Source organism: Rhinolophus sinicus, chromosome 9, assembly GCF_057876585.1.
Source record: "Rhinolophus sinicus isolate RSI-liver-muscle chromosome 9, RSI-T2T, whole genome shotgun sequence".
Taxonomy (NCBI): domain Eukaryota; kingdom Metazoa; phylum Chordata; class Mammalia; order Chiroptera; family Rhinolophidae; genus Rhinolophus; species Rhinolophus sinicus.
Genome location: NC_142509.1, coordinates 39,497,669 through 39,509,923, shown reverse-complemented (window position 1 = coordinate 39,509,923; position 12,255 = coordinate 39,497,669). Strand labels below are relative to the sequence as shown.

General features: G+C 52.8%; 1 protein-coding gene across 18 annotated transcripts in view; it reads left to right on the top strand.

Annotated features, from left to right (window-relative positions):
- The window catches only part of RIMBP2 (RIMS binding protein 2), a 124,862-nt gene extending 117,033 nt beyond the window's left edge, over window positions 1-7,829 (top strand). For 11 of the 18 annotated variants that reach the window (XM_074321025.2, XM_074321028.2, XM_074321032.2 and 8 more), the window contains 4 exons: window positions 1,956-2,059; window positions 3,087-3,158; window positions 4,416-4,550; window positions 6,473-7,829. In XM_074321025.2, coding sequence (XP_074177126.2) covers window positions 1,956-2,059; window positions 3,087-3,158; window positions 4,416-4,550; window positions 6,473-6,661 — 500 coding nt within the window. In that variant the 3' untranslated portion in view covers window positions 6,662-7,829. Of the gene's footprint in view, window positions 1-1,955; window positions 2,060-3,086; window positions 3,159-4,415; window positions 4,551-5,035 lie in introns of all 18 variants that reach the window. The other 7 variants (XM_074321021.2, XM_019748794.3, XM_074321031.2 and 4 more) reach the window with 4 other exon arrangements.
- Window positions 7,830-12,255: the final 4,426 nt, after the last annotated feature.

Here is a 12,255-nt window from a genome sequence, read left to right as displayed (position 1 = left end):
TGATGTGATCAATCTCAGAATTCCTAAATAAACAGAGATATTATGTTCCTGGATTTACTGTTTTGGTTAAGATGTCAGATGCCCCAAACTGACGTGGAGATGGACGCAGACCCAGAGGAAGTCTGAGCAGGGTGCCCGTCGGACCAGGATGCTAAATCTAAGACCACGTGACAAGGCAGAGGCGCGAGAATCACCACAACAATTTTTAAAGAACAAAACCTGGTTTTGAAACTTCCTATCACTTAATCCTAAGGGAACCAAGACAGGTGGGATTGGAGAAAGGACCAGCACACAGTCAACGGGACAGAATGGCATCTGGAAACAGACCAACACTTCTCAGTCAATGGATTTCAACAAGATAAACAGGCAATTCAGTGGAAGGCCAGTGACAGCTGCTGACAACCTTCTGCTTCTGACAACAATACGCCAGAAAGGAATCTCAGGCCATCCTCAAACCATGTTAAAAAAATTAACTCAAAATGGAACAGTGTCTTCAATATAAAAAGGAAGACTATAAAACTTCTAGAAGAAAACATAGGTGAAAACTTTGTGATGGTCAGACAACGATTTCTTTGATAATCAGACACTAAAACCATGATGCATAAAAGGAAAAATGACTGATGTTCGATTTCATCCAAATGAAATACTCCTGAGCTTAGAAAGACACCAGGAAGAGAATGGAAGGAGAAGCCACAGGCAGGAACGACAGTCTGCCAGCAACGCAGCTGAAGAGGGACTTGAGTCTGGGACACGCAGTAGCCTTCTCCAAGCAACAGGAAGTGGAACCACCTGGAACAGGGCGTCAGGAGGCCTGAGGGCGCCTTCACCACGGAAGACGTGTGGATGGTAAAGAAGCATCCAGAAGACCTTCACCTCATTAGTGAGACACAGATAAAACTGATGGAAACCCACACACACCCAGCTTGGCGGGTTCTTAGGAAGGTAAACACACAATACTGCCCACAGTCCCAGCGACATGGAAACGTCACGCAGAAGCCATCCGTGCGTGATTACGGCAGCCTGACTCACAGGGGTCGCTGATGACAGGCACAGCTCCTGCCGTTTGCCTGGTGACGCAGGAGACCACCGGGGCGTCCGGGTGACGGCATCCTACTCGCTGGTGAAGACGGCGTGAACGGCTGACAGATGCCACAGCACCGATGGGCTCAGATGCCTCCGCCGAAGGAGAGAAGCCAGCGTCTAAATGCTGCCTTCTGCGCGATTCCACTGAAACCGTATTCTGGGAAAGACAAAAGTACTGGGACAGCAGACAACTCACGGGTTGCCGGGGGCCGGAGGGGACAGTGAAGGAGCATGGCGGCACTGGGGGGTGACGGAACTCTCCCTGATTGTCATGCTGTTCCTGTGACCGTGTGAGCTGATCAGACCTCACAGGAGTGCACGTTAGGAGGGGTGGACTTGGTTGTATAATAGAGAACGTGTGTGTGGTCACTGCCACCTTCCGGAAGTCAGACTTGTCCCGTCCTGTGAAATGACCGCGCTCAGGGCATTGTACTAACCGTCTGGGGAAAGTCTGCGTAGTGTCAGGGCGGCCTGCCCGGGCCTGGAAGGTGTGCTGCTTATTCTTTTTTAATTTTCACTGGGGAATATTGGGGAACAGTGTGTTTTTCCAGGACCCATCAGCTCCATGTCAAGTCATTGTTTTCAGTCTAGTTGTGGGGGGCGCAGCTCACTGGCCTCTGTGGGAATCGAACCAGTGACCTTAGTGTTATGAGCATTGCTCTCTAACCACTGAGCCGGCTGGCTGCCCTCTGCTTATTCTAAATTAGGGCAAAACGCCCTGCACACGTGGGCCCAGGCTGAGTGCTGTCGCCAGTTCCTGAGCATGAGACCTGGGAGGGGGTTGTCTGGTCCCAGCGCCCACATAGCAAGGGAGGGGCCCGCTGCCTTTGCGGTGACTTCACGATGGCTCTCTCGTCCTGTGGTGTGAGCAGAGAGGACCAGGAGGAGGGGCCGGCAGCCGTCGGTGTGCACGCGCAGGATGGTGGCCCTGTACGACTACGATCCGAGAGAAAGCTCACCCAACATCGACGTCCAGGTACCGCCGGCCGCCAGCGCTCTGCGGCCACGGCCACACCCTGTGCGATGTCCCTGCTGCTCCTCACACCCCGCTTCAGCCACTTGACCCAGCCTCTCAGCCTTCTCGGGGACGGGCGTAGGGGGGCTCCAGGGCCAGTAAATGGTCGGCAGACGCTAGGGGCAGCCTGCGGACATGCTCCGGGCACAGCAGGCACAGCGGCCCAGGGTCCCCATGGTGGTGGCCCAATAGCGTCACCCTGAAGAGAGGACTAAACGCCCACCGCCAGGGTGACAGGCAAAGCAGGCAGGTGGGTGGGGAGATGGGGCTGCGGCCTGTGCCACACCTGCCACACCTGCCATGCTCGGCATCCTCGCCCCGGGGACGCTGGGAAGCTGTGCCTTCAGGAATGAGAGATGGGTTTGCACCCATGTGGCCACTTTCTTAGAGCACAGGGTGGCCCCAGGTGGTGGTGCCCAGTGTCCCTCTGACCCGACAGGCGAGCGGCGCCAGGCCCCCCGAGTCCTGTACCAGCTGGCCCCGCGCAGGACCCACTGGCCCCGAGACGTGCACTTCCTGCCCTTGTGTGCGTTCATTTTTAGAGATCAAACTGCACTTTTTTGCACCCTCTACTATATTCATCTGCCCGTCTCGAGCCTGGAGCCCAGCCCACAGTGGGCACGTAAATAGACATTTAATAAATGAACAAAAACGTTTAGGCTCAGTGAGAGGGGGCCTTTCCACTGGGGACCGTGTGCCTCGGGCTCCAGGTTTGGAAGCTCAGCCGGGACCTGGCAGTGGCCTGGGGTTCCGGCTGAGACTCAGCCACGGAGCCTTTTTAAGGGTTGGCCTTATTTTGATGTGTGGCTACTTTCTAAAAGGCTATGAACAGGGGCTCTCGTTAGCGTTGTAGCTTTCTTCCTAATTTACCTGAAAGTTAATACCAAAACAATAAGAAAAAAGGAGAAATGGTTAGAGAAATCATGATTTTTAAACAAAAACAACTACTTTGTAAGGGAGAGAACCGTTAACTGTGTTTCATCCACAGGCTGAACTGACATTTTGCACGGGAGATATTATAACTGTCTTTGGTGAAATCGATGAAGATGGATTTTATTATGTAAGTTTTTGAAACATCAACAAGTCCCCTTTTATTCATTTTGTATGTTTGGTTTTGCTCGTCTGTTCTTTCTTTGGGGTGTATTCCTAGGAGGGGGCTGCTGGGCTACATGGTTGTCCCATGTTTAGTTCTGTGAGGACCCGCCATGCTGTTTCGGTGGCAGCCGCGCCGTTTCACACGCCCACCAAGTGTGCCAGTCTGTCCATGTCTCCACCAACGCTGTTCTCTGTTACCTCCTACACTTTGTTTTTGGCAGTAGCCATCCCACGGGAGGTGAGGTGGTGTCTTGTGGCCGTACATTGCGTTGCCGTGAGGGTCAGACATGGTTGGGCACGTTCTCGTGTGCCTGGTGGCCATGGTGGCCTCTCTGGGGAAATGGCCTATTCGAGTCCTTTGCCCGTTTTCTCTCGAGTTGAAGGAGTCCTTTCACGGCCTGGACACTGCCCCGTGTCCGACCTCCCCTTCCATAGGCTGCTTTCCCTGTTGATCCTTGGGTGCGTTTTTTATTGGGACGTGGGAGGCAGCCTGTCATGCTGTCATCTCTTGACCTGTGAACACGGGACCCCCGTGCTGTCTGGGGCTGACTTTGGACTTGGGTCTGCGCACTTGAGGGGCAGGTTAGCATTGGGGGTGGGGAAGAAAGGGCACCGTGGATGTGACTTGCTCAGTCGGGTGTCCAGTGGGCAGCTGGCCCTATGGCTCATGTCACAGATATGCAAATGCGTAGAAAGGTCTGGAAGGCTCTGTGCCAGTCTGAAGCAGTCATCTCTGAGGGGGGTCAGCAGACTTCATTGTCCCCATGTTGTTCAGTGTTCACAGCGAGGGTGGGAGCCTGTGTGAGGTGAGGGGCGGGCCAGGCAGGCCGCTGGGTGTGGCTGCTGTCGGGATGCACTCCGTCTCGGCAGCTGTGCGCGAGGGGCCTCGGCTCCCAGGGCTGAGGACTCTACACGAGCCGGTCCCGGGGAGGGTTCCTAGATGTGCCTGGTGCTAAGAATCGCCAAGGCCCCTCGGCTCCCCCGGCCCCAGACAGGCCAGCTCAGGGGAGGCCCGGGTCCCCGCGCTCTGAGCAGGTCACCGAGGGTGTCCCGTGATCAGGGCAGTCTGGAAACCCTGCAGGCCCTTTGATCCGCCTGCTCTGGAACCGGAACAAACCACCATGCGTCTCCGCTCCGACCCATGTTCCTTTAGCTAAAGCAAGAAGTGGGTTTTTAGAAATAGGGAGTAAATCACTCTCCTGCCTCCTGCCTGTGTTTCTAGGGCGAGCTTAATGGGCAGAAAGGCCTCGTGCCCTCCAACTTCCTAGAAGAAGTGCCTGACGACGTTGAAGTCTACCTTTCTGACGCCCCGTCCCACTGCTCACAAGACGCGCCGATGCACTCAAAGGCTAAAAGGGTAAGCAGCCACCCTCAGCGTGTTTGACCCCCCCTGGCCACCGGCGGTCTCCCACAGTGTTTGCGCTGTTGTTTTTCTATCTTGGACCGAAAAACACATACCCGGCATTTTTTTCTCTGCCCTTCCATGGGGCCTGTGCCTAAAAATTTGTAATTCTAAACCTTAGTTTATGTCACAAAACGTGACCCTTTCCATTCTAATCAGCCCGCCTTTACTGGTAAGCAAAGGGACCCCAGCCCACCTGGTAGACGCACCTTCCAGTCTGGCGGAGAGGGGAGGGGCGTGGCCAGCCCTTAGGTTCCAGGCAGGAGGGCGATTCGCCCCGTGGAGGGTTCAGTGCTCTTACTAGAGACCAGAGAACCCCTCAGACGTACTGGAGGAGGAGGTTACATTCGCTTAGTGTCTCATTTTTATTTTATTTCATCCAGTTTTATATATTCTATTTTTATATATTTTTTTTTATTTCTTTGCTCATCTGCTTGGAGACAGAAGAAGAGTGTTCATTTCACACCTTAATCAGGCAGTATACCTTCACGTAAGTGAGCAACCGAAGATACCTATAAAGATACCACCTTAAGCTACCTTAGTGGGCTAATGCGGTAGACTTACGTTCTCTGTGGGGCTGAAAAAAGGAAAAGAAATATGTCTCAAAAGAGCATTGCACCTAAAGAATCAGGACAGCACTTGGTCTGTTGTAAAGCAACTGAGTGTGTAGTGCAATGAATCGTTTCTCCCAGTCCTGTCCTCGGCAGTGAGGACATTTGAAAGGCCAGCACTGGGGACATATTTCTGACCAGGCTAATTGTGTGTTTACACAGTCTCCCAGGTCTACGTGCTTGAAGCTGCATGTTGCATTGTGAGCCCGTCCTGGAAAAAGCACAACACAATCAAAATGTTTACTGTAGTCAATTATTTTGCAAAGCATAACTCGAGGTCAGGCCGAGGAGCGTGACCACGAGGTGACGAGCTGGCTCTGAGCACTGCACGTGCTGGTGTGACAACCGCACGTGTTTTTCTGCAGCAGCCGAGCCTGTCTCACGAGGGCGCTCAGCACCAGGAGTGTTGTGAGCACAGACGCTGGTGGAGCTGGGCGTGCTGGCCTGCCCGTGCTGTACCAGGTTCTGGGACACGCAGCTCAAACCATCGCATTAGACGGAGTAGCTGGTATCTTCAGGTGGCTTTGGGTGCTTGACAGGTGTTTCCATTAGAGTCGGACCTTGATTTCAAGTCCAAGTCCAAGCCCCTTGCTTCTGTCATTTGCCTGCTGGTAATGAACACTCATGGGGAGTGCAGGTAGGCGGTGGGGGCACGGCCCCGGGCACTGCTGGGGGGCATGGCTCTCGTGCCGGGACGGACACGTGCTCACTGGGGACAGAAGTCCCACCTCAGTCACGGGGGAGTCTTGGCAGCAGCCACTAAGGGCCTTGACGCTTCCTTTGATTGTAATTAAGGTTCATTTTAGTTCTTTTTTTTTTTTTTCTTTCAACCGGTGTGCCATCTCCAATGTTTCTAAACCAGGAATGCGCTCGACCACAGCAGGGTTCACAGACCCGAGTAGTTTTCAGAGACGACAAAATCCCCTTTAAGAACGTTCGTTCGCTTTTAAGATTTCTGATGGGTACTCGGCCAATTTTTCTATCGACCTAATTTAAAGTCACGTCCCCCACCCTGCTTTGGGTCTGAGTTGACCAAGTCAGTGGTTACCTAGCTTGTCCTGCCAAAGCACTGGCCAGCCCCTCCCCTGAGGACACAGACCTGGCAAAGCCAGACCCTTTCCCTCAGAGGCGCTGGCATGTTAGCACTTGGAAGAAGGAACGACCACCCTTACCTTTCCTGGCGGGCCACGGGCATGCGGTGTTACCGAGTGGATTGGTGTTGCTGGCGCTCACGCACTCAATAAACTGTCACACTGTACGTCCCAGGTCCCTCCTGAGGGTGCAGGTACAGCAAGGACAGCGCCATCCCCCACAGCCCACCTCCATTCGGGGTCACCTGCGTCACCTATGGGTACTGGTAGTCCTGGGAGAGGCAGGGAAGTCTCCTCGAAAAAGAAAAAGGGGCTGCTTTTCAGAGGCAAGAGACTCCTGCAAAAGCTGGGGGCAGCGAAGTGATTCACGCGCCTCCAACAACGTCCGCATCTGTCGTTGTCTTTAGTTCCAAACTAGGGCTTTCACGACGCAAGGACTTCCTAAAACCCATGTCCCCTGACACAGCAGAGAAGTGCTCTCTCTGCACCATCGCTTTACGCCACCTGCCAGGGAAGGGTGGCTGGCGCTCTTGCCCGGCCTGAGCCGTCCTCGTAATGCCGAGGTCTGTCGGCAGGTGGGGTCTCACGAACAAACGGGGGGCCAGTCACTCCTGGCAGCTCACCCCTACCTGTGATTCCAGTCTCTGCATTTGTCATCTGCCCTTAAAAGAATGGTTTCAGCCTTGTCCCTGTGCAAATGCTTCCCTCGTAATGCATAACTCACTCACCTCTGGTCTTGAAATTCCTAGTCGAACGGCCTTGGTGGGATTCTGCCTTATAAATGCACAGTGAGCTGTACGGTCTAATAAAGGCTTCAGTGTCCACGTGTGTGTGCGTTTAGTGTGCTCCGTGCTCTCACACAGGGCTCAAACCGACCAGCACACGCTGAGTCTTAAGGTTCTGGTTTGACGTCCTTCACAGCCAGCCAAGCAGTACAGAACGTTTACTTCTCAAACCAGTCGAAACAGACGAGAGAAAGTAACCTGGTTTGGTAACTCCCACCCCTCCAACCTGCCAGAGAGCTAGTAACACTCCTTGCTCTGAGTGCTGCGTTTTGTGGCATGTGGATTTCTGTTCCTTTCATTACCTATCAAAATGCCATAACAAATACTCAACAGTGAGTAGCACACAGGAAAAACAATCCACAAGCATAAGCCCCACCACACCCCCCACACCGAGGTCCGACGGCTCCATACCCACCGTCACAGGCACTTGAACAAAAGACTTACAGAGTCGCTGGCACATGTGTTGGATGATGACTGTTTTGTAATTCTTGTCCACTTGTAAACTTTTTATTCTTTATACACACTTTCCAGACTGCCTTTCTTTTGTAATTTATGGAAGGTTTATAAATAAATGAGAAAGCTTCCCACTTGTTTTCAACCACTAGGTTGTAAATTGTACTATCAAAGTGTGTGGTACATCTATTAAGAGGAGAGTCCTCGATGTGTGGCTACGAGCTGTGTGGGTGTGTGCATGTGTACAGTTAGTGTAAAACCTTTTATACAAATAAACTTGTTATTTTGTACAGAGCCACCTGCGCTGTCTTTGTTTGAAAGCTTTGTCAGAGCAGCGCCTTGACCCCTGCTCCTGTCTGTACAGGACCAGCCTGCGGCCCCGCCCGTTCTGGCAGCACTTTCTTCTGAAACAGTTCTGGCCTGTGTTCTGGGAGTCATTTACAAAGTGCTGTCACTGGCATTGCTGGTGACAACCCCCTCAGTGGCCAAAAACCAGGTAGTGAGCATTGAGTCAGCATTTCTTGTGCACAAGAAACACTTGTGTGCAAGCAAGACTTCAAAAGTGGACACGTTTGTGGCATGTCCCTTTGGCAACATGACCATTCAAATGGTATGAACAGAGCTAAGCCAATGAAATGCAGCAGACATGAGCCGTCTTCTCAAACGTAAGGACTTTTCCTACAGGCCTTCATTATTTTAAAATTTTCTAAATAACAGGGTTTGTTCTGATAAGAGGTAAAACCAGCGTGCATATGGCAAGATGAAAATATAATTCAAGTGCAAAGCTATGGAACTGTCACAGCCGCTCCCTGATGTCATTCACGCTTGGAGAGCTTGTCACCTGCTGCACTGACACAGTGAGGAAGTGATGACAGGGACGCTCGCTTCCACGAGGGACCTGAAACGACCCGTACGAGCAGGGAGGGGCGGCTGCCAGGGCTCGGGGAGGGCAGACGACAGGCAAAGGGCACAAAGTCTGAGGCAGGCAGGGTGAACACATTCTGCAGCGTAATGTAATGTAAAAGCAAAACAAAACAAAAACAAATGCCAGATTAAATGGAATGTTTTAAATTGTTTTAAAACTCCTGTTTATAAGAATTCTGACGTAAGAAATTAAAGTCTACACAACAGCCTGAATACTTAATGCCACCACACTTAAAAATGGCTGAAATGGTAAATTTTATGTTACATACACTTTATCATAATAAAAAATAAGCTTATGACAATTTCTCAAAAAAAAAAAAAAATCAGCAGAAGTAGTCGGGACTAATGTTTCTGTAAATTTTTTTGAAAACATTTACAAATTTCCCAACAAAACACAAAGCAGTAACAAGCTGGACTCAGCTTTGTTGAATACCACTAAACAGGTAAGGAATATACAATGCCAACTATGTATAAATTCTTCCAGAAAAGAGAAGAAAAAGGCCCAAACTTAGGAGGTCAGCACTATCCTGACACCAAAACCAGACAGACATCACAGGAAAACAGCAGAGCAATAGCATCACGAACAGAAAGTTTTTAAAAATCCTTCAAATATTAGCAGATTGAAGCCAGCAATATATATAAAAGAGAACACACAAGGCCCAACCATGGTTCATCCCAGGAATGGAGGTTGGTTTAACATTCTGAAAAAAAAATCAACGTATTTTACTGTATTAACAGAACAAGTGAGCAAAGAGCTGATCATTTCAATAGATGCAGAAAAAGCAGTGGACAAAACTCAACGCCTGTTCAGGAAACCAGGAAAAGAAAGGCACTCAGCTCCGCCTGGCAGAGTTAACCGCCATCACCACCCTTTGCAGTGCCGACCGGCCACCATCCATTCCCCTTCCCTCAGAAACAACATAGGACGTCCTGGAGCTGGGCTCCGAGCCAGCGCGATAAGGAAAGAAAAGGAAAAGAAAAGCTAGACCCTTGGGAAAGGAAGACGTGCCATGACCGTGGAAAAGGCTCGGATCTGCAGAGTGACTGTGGCTGTGGCAGGGTGACAAGGTACGAGGTCAGCATGCAACAACCAGCTGTATTTCTACAAGCCAGCAGGAACAATTAGAAACAAAATACAAATCTATGTGACATAATGATAAAATGAAAATAGGTAATTAGTTATGTTAGCATCAAAACCACGAAACAGGGACAAATTCAACAAGATATGTCTAAGACATGTTCACTGGGAGCATGGTAACTGCTGAGCGATCCAGCTAAATGTTCCCGGTGGGAGACGCAGGCCTGTCTGAGTTTCTCAGGACTCATCCAATTGGATTCATTTCCATGTGAATTATACCTCAGTGAAGTCCATTCCAAACAGCAGGAAGCAATGGCCTGTACGCTGGGTGAGGGGGAACGAGATGGGTGTTCACAGGCCCCTGCGGCCTGGAAAGAGGCGTCTCTACCACCGTCCCAAGCTTGCGCCCCGGCCGATGGGAAGGGAGTCCATTGTGAGAGAGCTGCAGCGGCCCAGGGCCCGCCCTGTGGGCCATGCCCTCCTGCGTGGGCCATGCCCTCCTGCGTGGGCCATCTCCAGGCCGGGACCAGGAGCACAGCGCCTGCCATGCCACCCTGGCCGGGACTGCTCCTCCTCAGCGCTTTCCTGCCAGCCCGGGACACAAGCCGTGCACCGGACGCAGGCCTGGCGGGCGGGGAGCTCGGGCAGGGATAGGCCAGGCTGGAATGATGCTTTAAGGGGAAGAGAAACAAGTGTAGCTGCAGGCGCCATGGGGCCCAAGAGGCTTTTGGGTTTTCAGATGGAAATAGAACAGCAGGCCTGCAGGCTGCTGGGGACGGACCGGGTGCCGGATAATGAGCAGTGTGGTCCTAGAGCCACGTCCTGGATGGGCGTCCTGTGTGGGGGCCACAGCACTGGGGGGGTGCGGGACATGGCCACGTCTCAGCGCAACACCAGCAGGGTTCTGGGCCGCGGCGAGGGGGCGATAGGGGTCCTGGGGGCCAGATGGGCCTTCGGGCAGCACCACGACTGTGCGTGAGTCCAGCGTGTGGCAGCGAGGCCTGGGACAGGCAGGCAGGCGGCCAGCGCCGGCCCAGTGTGACTGCAGTGCTTTTGATGGGATTTGGAACAAAGTGCCCCGGAACGGCGTGAGCGAGGCCAGAGCCAGAATCCTCACGGAGGAATCTGAGGCCCGGTGTTCCAGGACGACAGGAGGGAGGGGACCGGGTGCTGTGCGGGGTCAGCTGTGTGTTGGGCAGGCGGGGGGTGAGGAGGGGGTCTGGAAGTGTCATTGCAGAACCTGGAAGACACCTGCCCCACCTCAGACCTGGAGGACAGAGGTGTGGGAGACGGGGGCCACTCGAAAGCAGAAGTGTCCAGGGAGAAAGCCAGCGTGCTAAAGCAAGGAGGTAAGGGACCCGTCAAACAAGGGGTCGCTGATGCATGACCTTGGGTTCCAGAAGACACCGGTAAGTGTTGGGTAGAGGGGGTGTCAGGGCTGCCCGAGGGGCATGGGGATAGGTGTGAAATATGAGGGCGCCATGGAGCCCTGTACCGTGGGGAGACCTCCAGGTCCAGGGGCGTGGGGGACGCCGCCCGCAGTCTGGCCTCCTGCATAGGGGCCCGCACAGCACAGGAGGCCATTTCTTGTCCTCAGGAAGCAGCGGGACGGGGTGGGTGTGCTCGCTTTCTGAAAGGGTCCCTCACAGAGCTCTGCTGTCCTTGTCTCACTGTCAGCCATGCTGACGTGCCTTTAACAAGCAGAGCGACGTCCACTGGGGCGCCATGCGCTGTAGCACCCCATCTTCCTTGGGGACCACTTCTTACCGACTCTCCAATGGGCCCCTCTTACCCAACACCCCCGGGTGCCGTGCGTGGCGGGCCCCCCCACCGGGGCCGTGGGCCTTGGGTTTTGCCACAAGCACCGCTCCTTCCACTGGGGAGGCTGGGACATGAACCTGGGTCCTCTGACCAGCTTGTCCCCCAGAAGGACGCGTGATTAAAACATAAGCAGAAGACAGATCCCGTGTCAGTCACTTCGTCACTTCATCTACTCGAGGCCACACGCCTGTGCACCGGCATTTGCCAACTACCTGTGCTGGGTGACAGCTCACCTGGCCTCCCCTCGGTCCCCTCGGTCCCGTCGGTTGCCGTCCTGGGTCTGGCAGGAGCCCAGCAGTCTGGGATGTGTGCCGGGCTCCATCTGGGACCCGCTGCCTAGGCTAAGTGACACAGCCCGTGATGTCACGCCCCTCTTGGCTGAACGTGACCTGAACAGGCATTTTGTTCCTTGAGACCAGTCTACGATACAGGGAGTGTATCTCGACTACTGCCACTTTCCCAGAATTACCACAATTACCAACTTGGTGGTTTTGATGACATTAAAGCCTTTCAACTTGAAGGGATCATTTACAATGTACTAAGAACGAGGCTTTAACGCCCGAAGTTACTGACTAGCCACGCAACTGCGTGACTAAAACCCACTGCCCAGACTCTGGTTCCCCCAGCACTGCGGCCCTTTCCTCTAGTCTGTCTTTCTGGCATTCTTCTGAAACTTCAGTCCTCTGTGTTTCTTTTCTTCTGATCTTTAGAAATCAAACAGGTTTAGAAACAGCTAATGCCAAGAGCCAGGTTAACAACAGTTAAGAGCTCCAAGAACTGAAAGGAAACAAACGGTTTTCATTCATAATTCGTTAGGAAGGCTGGACCTACAAGGCATTTATTCCGCACGACCGAGTACAACATAAGACCAGCGTAGCGTTCCTGTGCTTGTGTACC